The sequence below is a fragment of the Globicephala melas genome, chromosome 1 (assembly GCF_963455315.2).
Source record: "Globicephala melas chromosome 1, mGloMel1.2, whole genome shotgun sequence".
Classification (NCBI taxonomy): domain Eukaryota; kingdom Metazoa; phylum Chordata; class Mammalia; order Artiodactyla; family Delphinidae; genus Globicephala; species Globicephala melas.
In genome coordinates, this window is record NC_083314.1 from 176,172,277 (window position 1) to 176,190,598 (window position 18,322).

Here is an 18,322-nt window from a genome sequence, read left to right on the forward strand (position 1 = left end):
AGTGTGGCAGAGAGTCTTGGGGGGCTCTAGGGTGCCTCAATCCAGAATCCCCGTGGCCTCGGTGCCACCCCTGGTGCATGTCCTCCTCTGAATGAACTTGCCAGGCAGGGCGGCTGGATGGGTAGGGGCACGAGCTGTGGACCGAGCAGCCTGGAGCTGCCCCGCTTGCCTGTGTGCCTCTGGGAGACTTTCTGAGTGTCTCTGTTCTTATCTGGGAATAACACAGCACCCCCAGCCCCCTCCTGGGCTGGCTGTGCAGATGAAATGAGCTGTTACATATAAAGAGCTTAGACTAGCCCCTGGTGACAGCAGGTGAGCATCAAACTCAACCTCCCATTAGGAAGAGTCCCTCTTCTCCCTGCTTCTGAAATGACATGGGAGCCACCTGAGCCAGTGCTGCCCCAGCACCCAGGTGACCTCATCCTGTCCGCTCCTTTCCCAGCCCCTCCCCTCTCCCACCCCAACAAGAACCACACACACATAAGAATATAGAATTTTATCTTATTTTAGTTAAAAAAAATAATCGTACCACCGAATGAAGAAGTAGCCTTTTTTTTTTTTTTCCTTTTTCTTTTTTGGTGAGAAGGGAAGAGAGAAAAAAAAAAAAGCAATAGGCCAAAAGAAAAAGACCTTTTTATATTCATCTGTATAAACATATCCGCTAAGGCAAACGCAATCCAGGGCCAAGGCTGCTGCACTGGGGTCAGTACCTCCTAATTCCTGCAGATTCTAAGGCCAAAAAAATAAAACCTCTGCAAGTCCAACTCTGCAAGTCCAACAGGAGTTTTGTGGACTCTTGGGGCATTTTACTAAAATAAAGAGTTACCGAGTTTAAAAAGCAGTGACGCTGTCACAACACACACTGAAAGTTGCATAACTGTGGCCTCAGCGGCCACGCGCTTGTTTGGACTGGAGGACGGGCACAGCTTCACGACACAGCAATGGACACAGACGCACGTACACACAGACACGCACACACGTGAGCGAGCACATCGGGAGCCGCGTAGGGCCGGGCCGGTGGCACAGGCTTGGCCACGGCCCATCTGGGGATGGGCACGGGGAGGGCTGGGGTCCCCATGCTCCCTCAGGGGGTGGGTGTGACAGGACATGTCCCGTTGCTGGTGACAAGGCGGTGAACGTCACTTGGGGAAGGATGGCATGAAAGAGCCGAGCCAGGCCCCCTGCTCCCCACAACCTGGTCCCACTTAAAGCACTTCTTGGACGCCTCCTGGAGAATGGAGACGTGCTGGTTTCCTTCCCTATGAAGGGGCCAATCCCTCCTCCCCACCCTCGTCTCTCCAGAGACCCTCAGGCTGTTCAGGGCCAGGGAAAGCGGGGGGGTGGAGGGGACCAGGGACTTGTGTTTCTGCCCTCAGAGCCTTCCCTGCCCACAATCCGTGGCATGGCCGGCAGAGTGTGGGCCCTTGAGGTAGATTGGCACAGCTGCCCCCTCACCCTGCCTGGCTGGGCCCCAGAGAGCTGGGGTCTCCTTGCCAGCATGGGGTGCCAGGGGCCTGGGTCCCTTCGCCAAGATAGAAGCCCCCTCCTTGATTCCAGCAGAGAGAGGAGGCAGGGCCAGAGGAACAGGTGCTGGTGATGGGGAGCCCGGGTGCCACCCATCAGCTCTATGGGGCCGGCCACGATCCTTGCCACCTGTCGCTCCCCCAGTCAAGGGGGGGGCGCTCGAGGGCCCCAGGGGCAGTGCAGCCTGTGGGTTAAGGGCAGGTGGTCTCTGCGGGGGTAGAGGAGGAGGTGGAAAGGGAGAGGCACAGGGAGGAGCGTGTGTGCAGGCAGCCCACCGGCAGGGAGCGCCCTAGAGCCAGAAGCAGGAGCGGCTGCAGCAGGCAGTGGGCGGCCAGGAGGCGAGAGGTGCAGGACTGGCCAGGGAGGGCTGGGCCAGGCCGGGAGGCGGCTGGTGTCAGGGCCTCAGGGACAGCGGAAGGGAGCGGGGAGGGGCCGGGCCGCTCTGGGAGACCCCTCAGCCGGCTTGTTCACAGACACGTGTAGCTTTTTAGCATGGTCCCTTCAGACAGAGCCGAGGATCAGGCTTGGCCTGCGGTCTGCCGGCCCTCGCCACCCTCGCCCGCGGGACTGGGCGCCGGGGCCGGGGCCAGGCGGTGGGGCGCAGCCTCGCTACTTGAAGGTGGACTGCAGCTCCTTGAAGGCGGCCTTCCGCTGCTTCATCTCCTCCGCCTGCTTCTTCCTCTCCTCCTGCTCTGCCTTGATCTCCTCCTCGAAGCGGCTGGACACATTCATGGCCTGGACCTGGGATGGGGTCGGGGGGGAAATGGCTCAGGGCCGGAGGGGCTCTCTCTGGGGTCTCTTCTGGTTCCGCTGTCCCCCTCCCCTATGCACACACAGCTCTGCCTCCCACTAGCCTGGTCCTGGGCCAGGTACTTCAGTCACCTCTCTGAGCCTCACTGCTTCCACTTACAGCCTGGCGCTCAGTAACTCCGACCTCATGGATACGTTGGGAGGATTGAAAGAGAGAAGACATATTCAGTAGCTGCTGCAGAGCACGGGTCCTAGAAATGTGAGCTTCCAAAGCTGCTATTCTTACCCTGTCCCCTGTCCTGGGAAGCCCAGATGCACTGGGTTCACTGATGAACCCGGAAACATCCCATCAACCCTAGAAGCCCAGAGGGAGGTGGGAGGAGGCCTTCAGAAGGAATGTTCTTAGCTAACATGGGGAGGGGGAGAAGCAAGAACAGGCAGGGGCCCCGGGGCCCGGGGAGGGCAGGATCCAGGAACCATACTTGTCCCCTGCATCTGAGCGTGTGCTGAAAGGGGAGGGTACTGTGCACGGCGGTGGCCTCTGGGGCCCATCATACTCCCTCCCGGCTGGGGCTGGCGGGGCTAGTGTCTCCCAGAGGCCCCGGGAGCCAGTGCTGTGTTTCTGGGCCTGCTTCCTGTCTCCCGGGCCCACTCTTTAAGGCCCAGTCCTTTGCGGGTAGTGGCTCCGGGTACAGGGCTGGGGCAGCTCAAAGGGGCCCCGTCACCTCTTCAAGAGTACACACCCCTCCCTTACCCACCTCTGGGGCAGGGAGAGAAAGAGAAGCTGGAAAGGATCACAGGCTGGACAGGAGGGGACAGAAGCCAGGAGCGCCGTGGGCCCTGACCGACCCAGGAGGGGCGTCAGCTCCCCACCTCCTGTCTGCGGTCTCAGCAGGGACAGGAAGGGGACGTGCTGACCCTTAAGCTAACTCAGGGCCCCGGAGTACCCCGGCCACACCTGTCCTCACGTGGGGGTCAGGGCAACCCCAGTCTGGGTTCCACACCTCCTCCCATATTCCTTACCTTAGCCTCAAAGAAGCTCTTGGCCCCCTTGACGCCCTCGGTGGACACATCGATCTCGGAGAGGCGGGCCAGCACGTGCAGCCCGCTGTCCTCCTGCAGCTCCCCAGCCGCTGCCTTGCGGAAAATCAGGAGGAACTGCAGCAGGGAGAACAGAACACTGATGCTGTCAGGGAGAGAGGGAAAGGGGCCAGAGCCTGCCCACACCCGGGGCCAGCTGCAGGCCTCCCCGGAAAGGAGGTACTCACAGGCCTGGGAGCTGGAGGTCCGGGCTCTCCGTCCTCCATGCTCTGTGTCCTGCACAGGCTGTCGCGTCCCTCCCTCTCTGGGCCTTGGTTTGCCCATCTGTACGATGGGAGGCTAGGTGACCTGTCTCCTGCCCCCCACCCCCAGGACTGGGGCTACTGCAGGCTGCTCTGCCCATGCTCAGCTCCCGTTAAAAGCCTCAACCTACCTCTTACCTTTGTTTCCCCTGTTCCCCAAACCAATCCGCTCTAACTTCCATTTACTGAGTCCTAAAGGTACATGGCTCTGCCCATTTTACAGAGCGAGGAAGGCTCAGGGGCAAGAAAAAACCTGCCCCAATCTCAGCACCAGAAAGCGATGGAGGCAGGATTTGAACCCGGGTCCGGACTCCAAACCATCACCGTGTGCTGCTCGCACCTTCCTCCCTGGACTCGGCTCCCCCAGGCGCCCCCCTCCCCCTCCTCTCGCCCCGCCTCTTCTGTGCTTCCTGCCAGTTCTCCGAGGCCCAGCCTGAGCCTTGACTCTCCAGAGGCCGCCTCTGGCCTTTAACCCTATGCTGCCCGGGGACCAGGGCCCTTGCTCTCTGGCCTTGAGCCTCTGCTTCCTCCTCCAGCAAACAGGCTCGTTCGTGGCTCCTGTCTCAGAGTGAGGCCTGAGTGAGATTCGGAGTGTGAGGTCACCCAGCTCAGCGCCTGGCTCCTCTCGGACCTGCAGTGCATGTCCCTCCCCCATCTGTCCCCTCTTCTCCTGAAGCACAGCATCCTGTTATTTCCTCTCTGAGCATCTCCCCCTCTACACACCAGGACCCCCGGAGCACAGGGCCTTTCTCTGTACTGCCACAGCCCACACGGGGTCAGGTATACAGAAGTCACTCCAGCAGTGCTCACTGCGTGAAGGAACGCACGTGCCTCTGTCTCACTTAGGCATCTCAGAATCTCCCCAGGTACCTGCTCTAGGATCCGCTGACACCTCACTCAGCCAACCATCAGCCACTCGACAGTGGCCGTTCACGGACAAAGTCGCTCAATGACAAAGAGGGGTTAGTTTCTCCCCACCCCCCGGTGCTGCCCCCCACGGGGAGTGGGGCTCACCTCTCGGAAGCTGAGCTTGCTGTCAAAGTCCTCATCCACCTCCTTGATCATGTTTTTCAGGCCCAGGTGGGTCTGGGGGGCTCCAAGTTTCTCCATCATGAGCTTTAGCTCCATCAGGTCGATGAAGCCATCCCGGCCGGCATCGTACCTGTGAGCGCAAAGAGAGAGGCCTAAGGACATCCTGCCACCTCATACCTGACCAGAGTGGTCATAAGCCAGAGTACAAGGAGGCTGGGGGCTCAAAAGGTGCCTCCCACCAACACGTCATCTTATCACACCTGGAGAGGACCTCGGCTCAGGTGGACTCCCAATTTGAGGCCCAGCTACTGCTTGGTTACCTCTGATGATGGGGAGCTCACCACGTGACCTGGCAGCCTCCTACATGTTGAACAGTGCTAACTTTTGGCCAAATTTACCTGCTACACAAGGCAGCGGAAACCACAGCCCCTCTCTACTGAATGAGATGTGAACAAGCAGGGAGGGAGAATTTACAATACCATGGGGGTGAGGATTGTGACGGGAGGCCCTGAAGTTAGAACTCACTGAGCATCTCCAGGTACCTCCACAGGCACTCGAGGGACATCTTGGCTCCATCTCTCCCCCTCTCCCTGTTCCCACCCAGGAGGAAGCAGAAGGTACCACATGTCTCAGGGTAGGGCCAGAGGTCACAGGAGGGAGGGGCCACTGCTAGTTTTCTGGAAGGTGGCCTGGGGTGTGTTCTGGGAACAAGTTGTGCAGGGTGCCTGCAGTGAGTGGCAGGGATCCAGCTGGGTGGCTGGAAAGGCCTGGAACAGTGATTACGTGATGACCGTGCCTCTGTCCTGCACATTTCAGGTCTCTTTTTTCTACCACAACAGCCTGGCAGAGAGAGGGACAGGGTGAGGGGCAGAGTCGAAACGTCTCGCTCGACTGGCTTCCTTGTGGTAAGAGCTTGGGTCAGAGCTGGGCTCCAGGCCCGTGCCCTGGCTGGGGAGGTGCTGCCTGTGCCGGGAGCACACAGCATGGCAGATGTGGGTGCTGCTCCCGCCGCCCAGCCAGGCCTCTTATCAGAAGGCGAACCAAGCAACCGCCCTGCCTGTCTCCTGGTGGGCTGGGGAGAGTCATCTCAGCGCTGGTCACATGGGCCTTCTGAGCCTAAAGAAGCTTGTGCGGTCCCTGAGGCCTCAAGATGGCTGGGTGGCAGCGCTGGTGACAGCAATATGACATACAGGGGCTGAGTTCCAGAAACTTCCTGGAGACTTGGAGTTCCTACACAAACACACATCTCATTCCTGTGGCCTCTACAGGGCTTCCCAATTCCCCTCTCCCATCTCTAATTACACATAAGCTTCACATGACTGTGGACATCTGACAGCAACCACTTTTTGAAACCTATCTTTGTGCTGGGAAATTTCCATACTTTATTTTACTTAATCTTCATAATAACCTTCTTTTATAATGGAAGCTCAGAGAGGTTAAGTGGCCTGCCCAAGGTCACACAGCAGTGAAGGAAGGGGCTGGGCTTCTACCCCACGTCAGTAGGGCTCATAAACCTGCACATTTGCTGGGCCCCACCCCCCCACCCCCTACCACTCATGTCCTGGGGTTGCCAGCAGGACAGAGACATCTGCCTGGAGCGCTGAGCAGAGCATTTGTGCAAGGGGTAAAAATAGTTCACGAGCAAGTGAGTCAGTGGTTGGAAGTGATGCAGCACCGGAAGATAGGTCTCTGGGAACCCTACAGGAACACAGGGTCCTGAGGCCTTTTTCCCCACCATGGGGTGAAAGGGTCCGGGGTGAGAGCAGTGGCCACAGCCGAGGCGGAAGCAGATGCGAGAGGATGTGGTGGAGGGTTGTGGGACTCGGGAGGGTCAGGGAGGCCAACGATCCCGTGGTCCAGGCTCCGCTTAGAGCTGGAGGGGCCCTGTGGGGGACACGGTGGAGCCCCGCCCCCCTTCCATCTTTGGAGCCTGTTTGCCAGTGGTAAGGGGCTGGGTGGCTGCTGCATGAGCCTTAGTGACCGGTACTGGAGCAGCCCTGGAGCGTGGCCAGGTGAGGGAGTCAGTCTTTCCCGGGGCAAGTCACGTGGATGCCCCTCCTCAGCGTCCCTGTGGAAGACAAAGCCCCCGCCTCTTTCTGAACTCGGGCTCCAATGACGACATGTCAGGGCTGGAGCAGACTGCTTGGGCTCCAGGAGACAAGGCAGAGAACCCCCGGTATGATGGGACTCTTCCGTAAGGTCACTGCGAGGACTGGGTACGTTCACACGTGACAAGCACTTCACACAGCGCTGGCTCCAGAAGCTGCAGCTACCAGCACTATCACGAGACTTTGTTACTTTTATGAAGCTCCTACTATGTGCCAGGCATTTTTCTCTGCGCTCAGCAATCCTGGGGGGTCAGTTATGTCCCCATGTGACTGATTAGGGGACAGGGGCTGGAGAGGTCTGGGCACTGGCCAAGGGTTCAGACGCCCCCCCCCCGTGATGCCCACACTCTACTCTCTCCACCGCCCCACCTGCCTCTCTTGAACCTCAGCTTTATTTACTGCTCAAGGGTTACTCCTGCAGCCAGGGGTGGCTCAGTTTCAGAGGAAGTGCAGATAAAGTGTCCAAACTTGGACAGAAACTTGGGCTCTGGATCTCGGTCTCTGGCAGCTCCCAGGCCTGGCTGGGCTGCAGCTCAAACCGCGGCGTGAACCGCTGCCTGTGTCAATCAAGCATCAATCAATGACTGCTTCCGGGCTCCTGCCCCCAGGGGGACAATGCAGGGGCTGGCCACACTGGAGGGGGTTGTTCCCACAAGGCCCCCGGGGGAGTGGACATCTACCATGTGCCCTGGGCTGTGACGTGGGTGGGCTCTGGGTCATTGGATCAGCCAGGTTCCTGGGTAAACCCTGGAAGTTTGTGCTCACAGCAGCTCTGCTGAGACTAACCCCAGCTCTGCCACCTGCTGGCTAGGTGACGCTGCTCAAGTCACATGACCCTATGAACCATTGACATCATGGAGATCAGACCCATCCCAGGCTTGCGGCAAGAGTTAAGAGATGATCCACCCAGATTCTTAGCACAGAGGCTGGCCCACAATAAGTACTTAATCATTACACGCTAACTACAGTACTACTACGGTAACATCTACCTCTGGGATTTGAGATAAAGGAGATTGTGGATGTAAAATGCCTAGTACACAGTATGTGCTTAAACCCTGCAATTTCTTTAGAATAGGGGCTATTGAGAACTTTTGTGTGCCAGATACTAGTTAAGTACTTTGCACATATAATATAAAAATGGTGTTGAGAATAATAATGGTAAAAAATACAATTTCTCCCTCAGGCACCAGTCCTGATGGTGCATGGCGGGGAGGAAATGCTTGTTGTAGACTGGCCTGGAGGCAGCGGGTGGACACGATGACCCAGAGGTCCCTCCAGCATCTTCTCTGAAGGTCCCACTACTTCCCTCCCCCACCCCCATTAGGCCTGATTCAAGGACCCCGCCCCTGGGGGAGGTGAAGAGACAGCCGGACAGAATCTTTTGCTCTCTCGCTGGGCAGAGAGAGAGAGAAGCCTCGGTCCTGGATTACTCTCTTGTTCTTCCTCTGACAGGGAGGGAAGTGACCAAGGGGGAGACTGCCTCTGTGCCACCAGCAGGAGGACCACTGGCAACCCAGGAGAGAATGGTGTTCGAAGATGCTTGGAAACAGGCATCTATCCCTGACTGGGGAGAGCCTCTCTTCCCTCAGCCCGCTCCCTGAGCCGCAGCTGAGGCTGCAGGTGGCTCAGAGGATCCAGGAAAAGAGCCCGTACCCAAGATCCGCCGGGATGCCTGGTCTACCCCCTTCATGTCATGTAGGGAACTTGGGGCCCAGAGTGGGTAGCAAGCAGCCCAGGGTCACACAGCTGGAGAAAAGCAAGATTCCCAAAGTTGTAAGCTTTCCTCCCTGCCTGCCTGCTTTCTTCTTGGGAAGGCGGTCCCATGGAGGGCCCCAGCCTCTCAAGCCTGCAGGGCTGGGGGAGACTGCGCTGAGAGGAGAGGCTTGGGCCCTGCCTGGGAGGGCCAGTTCCGTCCGGCAGGACTGACAACAAAGCTCCTGGGCTGGGAGCTGAGCACTTTTCTCCAGCACTGGAGGGAGGCGGCTGCACCTGGTGCTGTGCCCACATGCCTAACCACCACCCCTCTGAGCCTCCCCCTGAATAGTTCTCGACGGGGAGGGCTCAGCAGCTGCCGCCCCGGATGCTGGTGACGAAATCCCCTCCCATCTGCCCTTGCACGTGGAGCAGCGGGCACCACCCAGGCAGACTTTGCCCCTTTGGGCTGCAGGTCCCATCCGGCTGATGGCTCCTCCTCCCCCGGTTCTGATAACCCGGAGATACGGGGGTGAGAGCAGTGGCCGGCTCCTACAGCGTGCAGGGCTTGCCCTCATTTCATAACAATATTATCATTAGTGGCTGCTCTTGGCTGGGCACTTACTATGTGCCAGGCACTGTGCCAAGTGTTTCGTATCAGATCCTCACAGGAACCCCATGAAGCAGGCATAAATATCCCCATACTACAGACGAGGAGACTGAGGCTCAGGGAGAAAGTGACTGGGCCAAGACCATAGCTGACGAGGGCACACCTGGGATCAGAACCCTGACCTGATGAAAAACATGTGCTTTTAACTACTATGCTGCGTCTTGATGCCTACAGACCCTGCACCAAAGAAACTCAGGCTGGGAAGGATACTGGAGGCCACCTCATTTAGCCATTCATGAGGGTCAGATACACAGTGCAGTTTTCCTGCTTGGCATCTTGAATGCCTCTAAGGACGGGAAGCTCACTGCTTACCTAAAGCAGCACATTCTGGCTCTGGAACTATTAGAAACTTTCTCCTCACGCACGACCCTCCCCACCCACCAGCTGTGCTGTACAGTCTGAGAGCAGAGTGAGGAGTCATCACAGCTGCTGCACAAGGGGAGGGTGGGAACACCTGATCTGGGAGCATAGGGGACCCCAATTCTCTCCCTTCTAGTTCCCATCCCAGGCCTTTGCTCATGGCCCCTCTGCCCATGGGGGTCCCAAGGAGGACAGACAGCTGGAGAGAGTGGTGTTTATGGACCGCTGAGCCCCCAGGCCCACCTGGCTTTGTTCTCAGCATTCACAGACCCGGTCTTCCTCCATCCTATCTGGGGAGGCCCCAGAGGCTCCTAGGCCTCTACTCTTTGACCTGCAAAATGGGAAGGCAGGTTGCTTGGGGCAGGAAAGTTCTGGACAACAGGGACATTTTGGCCTTGCTAGCTGTTACAGGCAGGTTGGCTTGGCCCGCCTCCCCGTGCAGGTGGACGCCCACAGGCTCGGTGATGACGGCCGGCAGTGCCCATCCGTTCCTGCACTCTCCCACCCCCAGACTGCCTGACTCATGGGGGGAAAGCCCAGCCTCTCACCACTTCCTCCAGTCCTATCTGCGGACTCTGACACTTGATCTGTTGCCCTGTGTCAGCCAAGGAGAGGGTGTGTGAGTGCATACGGGTGAGTGTGTGGCTGGGGGGTGCTCACGCCTCCTCCACGGCTTTCCGATAAGTCCAAGGATCAAGTGGGGGCCCCCAAGGCTGATGGCAATTGCTGGGCGCTGTCAGGACTTGGGGGCGTCCTAACCTCAAGTTCGAGCACCTAATGCTGAGCCCACCCTGGGAGGGCAGCTCCCTCCACATGTAGTTTCAGCAGTGGGTCTCCCCCCTCCCGGGCTCTCCCCTGTGCCGCCTCCTTCCCTGCCTGCCCCTAATAATAATAATTATTATAAAAGTGATTGCAAAGAACATTTACTGAATGTCTAATATAACCCAGTGTTTACTATTTAACTTAATCTTTCCTCTTGTTTTCCCCTCACTGCCCAGACTAAGTAACGTGGCAGGGAGACAGCTATGGTGGCCCAGTGCTTCTTAAACCTTAATGCGCACACCCGGTGAGCCTTGTTAAAATGCAGATTCTGGGCTTCCCTGGTGGCGCAGTGGTTGAGAGCCCACCTGCTGATGCAGGGGACACGGGTTCTTGCCCCGGTCCGGGAGGATCCCACATGCCGCGGAGTGGCTGGGCCCGTGAGCCATGGCCGCTGAGCCTGCGCGTCCGGAGCCTGTGCTCCGCAACGGGAGAGGCCACAACAGTGAGAGGCCCGCGTACCGGGGTGGGGTGGGGGGGGTGGGGGTGGGGAAGCAGATTCTGACCCAGTAGGCCTGGGGTGGAGCCTGAGCCTCTGAGCTTTCTAACAAGCTCCTGGCGGACACTGACGCTGCTCTCTTCGGGTCCCATGGGAGAAAGGGACGTGGGAGTCAGAAGGACCCTCGTTCAAATCCTGTCTCCACTCCTCAAGTCATGGAACCCTCTCTGAGACCCGGTCTTCTTATCTATGAAAGGGGTGATGATCATCTTCCAGGATGCCGAGACAGGATTAAACAAGAGGCAAAGTGCCTGCAATGGAGACGCCACAGCGGCCCTCTGTCTGCACACAGCTCAGGCGTCCCTGGGCCCGGCTCCGTCAGGCTGCACCTTTCTGGCCCGGAACCCTCGCTTCTCTAGAGACCTTGAAAAGCAGAAGTCTGCCGAGGAGCAGGCTGCTGGGCAGTCAGAGGGAACTCGGCTGATGGAGGATGTGGGGACTGTCCCTGCTGAGGCCACAGGGCGACTCTGCTCCTGGCTGGGCTGGCCCTGCAGAAAGGGCCCTAGGCAGCAGGGCTGGGTCTCCTACAGCCGAAACCAGGCCCTGAACCCAGAGGCACAGAGGAGAGAAGGCAGGAAGGTGCAAACCAAAAGGGAACCGAAAGTCCCTGGGGGGACGGAAAGGAGAGGTGACTCAGAATCAGAAGGGAAGTAGGAGAGCAGAGGACAGGCCTGAGGCCAGGAAATCCTCCCTCCCCAGGGGTGTGGGGCTTCTCCCCAGAAAGGCAAGCTCCTGGCTGCTGCAGGGGGAAGGACCCAACCTCTGAACCCCCAGAGGACCTCCCCCCTCACCCCCTCACCCCCCGCCTAGGCTCTGGGACTCCTCCTTTCCCATAAACGCAGCCCTCACTTGGCCTCGGGAGCTCCCGGTAGGCAGACCTGGTTCTAATCCTGGCCCTGCCACTTATTATAACCTTGAGCCTTGCTTTCCTCATCTGGCAAATGGGGATAATGACAGCACCCACCTCCCTGGGCTGGTGTGAGGATGAAGTTCAGTTCCTGAAATAACACACCAGGCTCCATTGGGCCTGGCGGTCCCATTTAACAAGGAGAGGGTGTGGCGGCGGGGGGCTGGCTGTGGAGGGCCGGCGGCACGGCATCCCTCAGGAGAACTTCAGTCCTCGTCATAGAAATAAAGAAATGGAACCTGCCGTTTCCAGCCCGGTGGGCCCATCCTCTCTATCCCCCCAAAGACCCACCCCTCTATGCCACTGCTCTCCGTGAGACTTTAAGCTTCTTGAGGGCAGGAACTCTATTTTTCCCTTAATTCTCTGGACTTTGCACACAGAAACTTAATAAAATATGATCAAAGGAATGGACTTTAAGCTTTTCAAAATCATCATCTATGTTTTTAATAGCCCACAGACCAGACACAATGGTGGGCTCTCTACAAAGGCTCAGGACTTTTTTTTTTTTTGGCCGCACGGTCAGGCGTGTCGGTTCCCCGACCGGGGATTGAACGTGGGCCGTTGGCAGTGAAAGGGCGGTGTCCTAACCACTGGACCTCCAGGGAATTCCCCAGGACTTTTTAAAACTTAATCCTCAGGACTTTACCAGGCAGGTTCTTTAGCCCCAGGGGAAACAGGCGCTGAGAAGCAGAGCACCCCGTCCGGGCGGTGGCAGACGGGCGCTGGAGTCCTAGTTTTGTGTCATCCCAGGGCTGCTGTCTGCGCTGCCCTTTTTTCTGCCACCTGCCTTCCACGTAGTTAAGTGATCATGAATTCGGTTTCCCATTTTTGTTATTTATCAAAGCCATATGTAGCCGTCAATGAAAGTGTCGGTTCAGCAGGAGGGAAAGAAGGTTCTCATGCTGGGTCCCCGTCACTCCGGCCCAAAGCAAGAGGGTTCTTGCCAGTCTGGCAGGCCGGGCAGCTCCATGGGGGTAGGTAGAGTCAGCCAGTGGCTTCTGTGGAGGAATCTCCGTGCTAGGTGCCACCACCAGGGCTGGGGATGGTGGCGACGGGAACCTGGAAAGTACTTATTTTGTGCCAGGCACTTCGTCACAACCTTGTGAGGTGGGTTCTGTTATTCTCCCTGTTCCAGGGTGAGGAACCGGGGCTCAGAAGGGTTTACGTGCCTTGCCCCAGGGCCCCAGGCTGGGATTCCAACCCAGGGCGGCTGACTCTAAAGGCCCTGCCCTTAACCACTGCACCAGACAGCCCTCCAGGAAGGACGAGGCGGTGGTGCTGCTGTGAGCTGCAGGAGCCTAGGGCGACACCAGGGAGGCGTAGCAGGTGGAGAGGAGGGGAGGGCAAGGTGGGAAGGAGAGAGGGAAGCCCCCCTCTTCTCTGACGCAAGGGGTCATGAGATGAAGTGGCTGGGGACGAGGCTGGGCAGGGCAGGGAACTAGGACATCTTCCTCGGATTCCACGGCGGGTTCAGAATTACATGGCTGCCTTCCTCTCTGGCAGGTCTCGGCTTACATCACCCCGCAGAGCCCCACGCAGGCTGTTGCCAGGCCAGAGGTGGCTGCCCCTTGCCTGGAGGGTTCCAGAGCAGCCCTGGATGGATGGGCAGACAGAGGAGGGCAGAGGGTCGGATTAGAGGTGAGGGGTGTAGCCTGAGGCTGCAAGAGGAGGAAGGACTGAGAGTCCAGGTGCCTCCAGGTGCCTGGCACCTTGCCAGAGCTCTGCGTGCATCACCTCCCCCCGCCCCACCTCGAGAAGCAGGGACCACTTTTCCCACTGTATAGATAAGGATGCTCTGGTTCAGCCATGGAAAACCTCCCCAGGAATGTCACTACACCTTCCTGGGCCTCAGTTTCCTCTTCTGTAAAATGGGGGAGAAGCATTGGTGACAACCCCGGAGGTCTCTCCCAGATGGAAACTACCAGCGGCGTGAGGTCAGCGATGACGGAAAGCCCGTCTATCTTCCCTCTGCCCCCTCTCTTCTCCCTCCATCTCCATCCTTAGGAAGTATCTGCTGATGATCACTGAATGGATGAACTGGAAGACCCTGGAAGGCAGTTCTGCCATCCGGGAGGGTTCCGGACGACTCAGAAATAAGGAAGTCATTGGTGAATCACCTTTGGGAATCATCAGATACATCATGCTCCTTTCACAGATGGGAAGACTGAGGCCCAGAGGGGGCAGGCAGACTAGGTAACTGAGTGGCAGAGCCAGGACAAAGCCCCACTTCCTAGCTCCTGGCCTCCAAGACAAGTCCAGCTCCCAGCTCCCTCTGCCCTCTCCCATCTCCTGCACTCTGCTCTGGGGGATGGCTTCCCAGGGGGGCCAGGCTCCCCTCCCCTCTGCCATGGGAGCTGCAGATCAGGGTGGAAGTGTCCCAGCAGAGCCTTGGCTGTGATCCTTGGGCCCTGCTTGGACCCAGGAGGCTGCAGCACCTCTTGGACAGCAGAAGCAGAACGCGAGTTTTGTCTTCCATGAGAGCCCGTCTGTTGGCTGTTCACAGGCGGGACTCGGCTGGGCTGGGCTCGGCTGGCACAGTGAAGCCTTGTTTCCTTGAATACAAAATCTGCAGCCTTCCATCCACGCCAGGGCCCCCGGCGGGTGGTACTTCCTTCCCTAGAATCTCCCTGACCCCTTCCTGCCCCCCTCACCCCTGCCAATACCTCATCAGGCAGTAGTGGTGCCAAGAGGGGGCTTCCAGGGGTTCAGCTCCCCTCAATTTTCAACAAAGTACCCCTCGCCAAACTAACAGCCAAACAGCCTCTGTAAAAAGTGAGCTCGCGCTGCAAATGCAGCTTCACGACCATTCCCCTAGTCACGCGCCCCTTCCACCCAAGCTGCAGCCTCCCAGGTCCCTGCTCATTCAGCGTGTCTCCAAACAGCTCCTTCTTGTTTTTGGCGGGCGTAGAGGGGATGAAGCCTAAGAGAATGACTCTGGTGGTGGGTCCACGTGGGAGAAACTCAGCCATGCACACGGAAGCGGGTGTTGGAGGGGTGTGTTTCCCCGCGTGGAGGCAGACGTCTGTGACGGGAAACCCAGGAGGGAAGAACATGGGTTTTGGAGTCACAGACCTGGGTTTAGATTATGACTCCATCATTTTTTGAGCTGTGTATTCTTGGCAAGTTACCTAACCGCTCTGTGCCCAGACTGTCCAACTGCGGCATGGTGGTGACGACAGTTCTATGTCATGGGGCTGCTGGGAGGAACGGAGAAGCTCCTTAGTCCTGCGGCACTGATGGTGGCCGCATTTGAATAATCTCCCTCGTACTTCATGGGCGGCGGGGGTGGGGGGTGGGGGGGGCAGGGGGCGGGGCAGAGTCTATAAGGAAGTTCTGACTGCCTTCTATTGAGGCTGCGATCCTGGAACTCCTGCTCTCCTGATAGGGCCAGTCTTTTATCAGGAAGAAACTTGAGAAGAACTCCCAGACAAGACCCTGGAGCCAAAGAAGCAGGCTCCTCAAGGCCCAGGGGTCTCCATGCAGAGGCCTGGAGTGGGGTTAAGGACTCAGTTCCACCCCAGGCTGACCCTCGGAAAAACATGGGGCTCCCAGCCATCCAGGTCTGAGAACCAAAAACCTCTTCTGCATTGGGGCCAAATGCAGAAGCAGGGCCACAGCAAGCAGTGAGGAGTGGGAAAGAGCCTTTCTCAAGCTGGGGGGTTGCAAAACCCTCCCCCCGCCACCCCGGGCTTCCTGCTTACGGTCTGAGCACACTGCCCCAGCCAAGGTGAGGTCAGCGCCCCTTCCTCTCGACCTTGGGCTGCCAGACCTCCTGACTCCCTCACCTGAGACTTGGCCTCAGGACGGTTCTACCTTTTGGATCCACTTCCAGATCTACTCCAGATCACACCCCTGGGCTGTTTTCCCCTCCAGCCAGGGGCAGGGGGGATGGTCAACAGGAGGTGGGCAGGGAAGAATACCAAAGGGAGGGGGGCTGAGTACCTTCACCCCCGCCCCAGGCCCCCCTCACTGCTCGGGGTGGGGCAGCGTGGCTGACCATCTCAATCCCAACTGGGTGAATGCAGTGATGGACCGGAAGGGGACCTGGAAGCCTTTCTCTCTAGTCATTTCACAGAGATTTAAAGTTTTTTTTGTTGGGGGAAGGGGAAGCCCAGAGGCCTGGAAGGACCTGCCCAACCTGCTGAGGGCATGGGGTATGGAATTTAAGGATGGAGTAAAGGTAGAGGTGAGAGCTACCAGCCAAGTCAGATGGGAAGGTGTGGGGTGTCAGGGACCCTGTGTGGGGAGGGAAGGGGGCACGCGGTGGAGGAAGGGAGGCAAGGAGAGATGGGGCCTTTCTGACAGAAAACAGGGGGCAGTGACTGCAAAGCTGCTGGGTGTCGCGGGGTGACGAGGGTAAGAGGAGGGAGGGACGGTCTGCGGAGGGAGGCGGGGACTCGGCCCTGCAGGGACGTGGCTGCGGGTGTGTGTGTGTGTACATACCTGCCGAGTCAGGGGCAGGGAGGAAGCGGTCCCTCCCTGGGGAGATCACCTGAGGGTCAAGGGCTGGGGTCCTGGCTAACGGAGTGGATGAGGGCAGAGGTGGGAGGGGCCGAAGGGTCTTTGACACAGTTTGCTGGCAGATGCTGAATAAGTGGAGGGGACGCGGGGGAGGGGTCTCGGCCCAGAACCCACGTTGAGAGGGATCTGAGATAAGCAGAGTAAATGAAAGGACCCCAGTAAAAGGAATGGTCACCTTTGTTGAGGCGCTGGAGGGTGGGGTGTGTGTTTTAGACCCGCGTTTGGTGGGGGGGGGCGGTTGGGAATTCAAGTAGCTGAGGAGGGGGAGAGGGGGCCACGGGGTCCTCAATCTCGGTGTGCGCGCGTGTGGAGAAGCATCACTAACAAGGCCAGAGAACCGGACCCTCCAGACCCCTGTGCTTATCTAGAAGGAGCCGCGGGGTCCCCCACTCCGCGTGCGCGCGTGCGGTGTGTCGGGGGCAGCGTCACGGTGAGGAGGGGTCGCGTGCCAGGGGCTGCGGGTCCCCAGACCCATATGCGTGGTAGGGAGGAGGTCCCGAAGCCTCGTGATTATCTGGAAGGGGCCAGGGGTCCCCGCCCCTGGTGTGGCAGGGATCGGGGAGCTCGGCTGGCCGCATGGGTCCCGGGACGGCGCGGGGTCCAGGGTTCGGGGGCTCGGGAGCCGAGGCCGGCTCTCGGGGTGGGTGGGGAACCGTATCGGGCGGGCACTCACTGCTTGAACATCTTCTCCATGTCCTTGATCTGCTTCCTGGAGAACTCCTTGAACTCGGTGTAGGGGTTGAAGATGCGGCGGCTGGGCGACTGGGGCTCGCCGATGCCCTGGTTGAGGTCGGCGCGCCGCAGCAGCTTGGCGCTCAGCTCTTCGTCCGCGCTGCCCAGCGCCTCGGCCGCCTCGTCGGGTGCCCCCGTCGCCGCCGCCGCCCCGTTCAGCCCGGGCTGCTCCGGGGCCTCGACGCCGCCCTCGCCCTCCATCTGCAGCCGCCGGCTCAGCTTGTTGGCCAGCTCGTCCGTGGCCATGGTGGCCCGCGCGGCGCTCGCCCCCGGACCCTGCTAGTCGCGCGCCCGCGCCGCCTCTGGCCGCGCTCTTCCTCTTCCTGACACTCCCCAGCGCCAGGCACCGCCCCCGAAGGTGGGACTTACGCCCCTCGCTGGGCCCGCCCGCTCCCGCCCCGGCTCCCGGCCTTGCGCAGCCCGCCCCGCGCGGGCTCGGGCTCCGGCTTGAGCTCCGCGACTAGAGTGTACCGGGGGCGCCGGGCCCGCCACCATCCTCCTCCGTAAGGTTGGGGGGGCTCCCGTAGAACCCATCCCCCCTCTCCTCCTCACTGTGCCGGCTGAACGGGAGAGGTCGGGCTGGGGGCCGGGGACCGAGGCGGGAAGGACGAGGGGGTCCTTCCCTGCAGTTTGGGTGTGGGTCTGGGGCGCAGGGGGGCACCGCCCCCAACCCCTTCTCTGGAATCCCCACGCCGTGGAGTCGTAATCCCATGGCGGTGTGACACCCTGTCGGTTGCCATGGAGACGACTCAATGTTACACACTGTCGCTTTCGATGAGGGTTGCAGAGGTAATGAAGAAGGTGTACCCGGTGAGCAGGAACCCCCGTTTAGACGTAACCGCAGGTGGAGCTGCTGCATCTTTTGGAGAGGGATGGATCAGCAGCTGCGAGGGATATGGCCCTGGGCCTCAGCCCTGAGAGGTCCTCGCAGATAGCGGGAGAGCGAGAGGGAGAAGAGCCTTGCCCTCTCCCTGTGGGCCAGCACATCACATGAATGACTTGGCAGAATAGCTGCTGGGCCACGCGGTCGTCTGAGACTTAATTTTAGGGGAACTGACAGGGAGATCTTGATATTGCCATTTCAGTGGGGACCCCAGAGAAGAGATGTCCTCTTCAAAGACTCAAGGGATGGGGTGTCAGGAAGGGACCAGAGAGAATTTCTCTCTGTGGTCTGGTCTGTCACCTTAAAACTGCAAAGCTGTGGACCTCCAGCAGCGGAACCACTGCGGGGGAGGAGTGGGGCTGGTTAATAATTCAGGTTCCCAGGCACCAATCCAGACCGACAAAACTGATCTCTGGAATGGGGCCCAGAAATCTGCATTTTTAGCAGACACCCAGGGGAGTTTGAGAATCACTACTGTGCTT

General features: G+C 59.1%; 1 protein-coding gene across 1 annotated transcript; it reads right to left on the reverse strand.

Annotated features, from left to right (window-relative positions):
* Window positions 1-489: 489 nt before the first annotated feature.
* Window positions 490-17,272, reverse strand: EFHD2 (EF-hand domain family member D2). The gene is made up of 4 exons (XM_030877796.3): window positions 16,899-17,272; window positions 4,632-4,779; window positions 3,298-3,432; window positions 490-2,265 (listed from the first exon to the last, which is right to left on the reverse strand). The coding sequence occupies exons 1-4, from the start codon at window positions 17,201-17,203 to the stop codon at window positions 2,134-2,136; spliced, it is 720 nt and encodes a 239-aa protein (XP_030733656.1). The 5' UTR covers window positions 17,204-17,272; the 3' UTR covers window positions 490-2,133.
* Window positions 17,273-18,322: the final 1,050 nt, after the last annotated feature.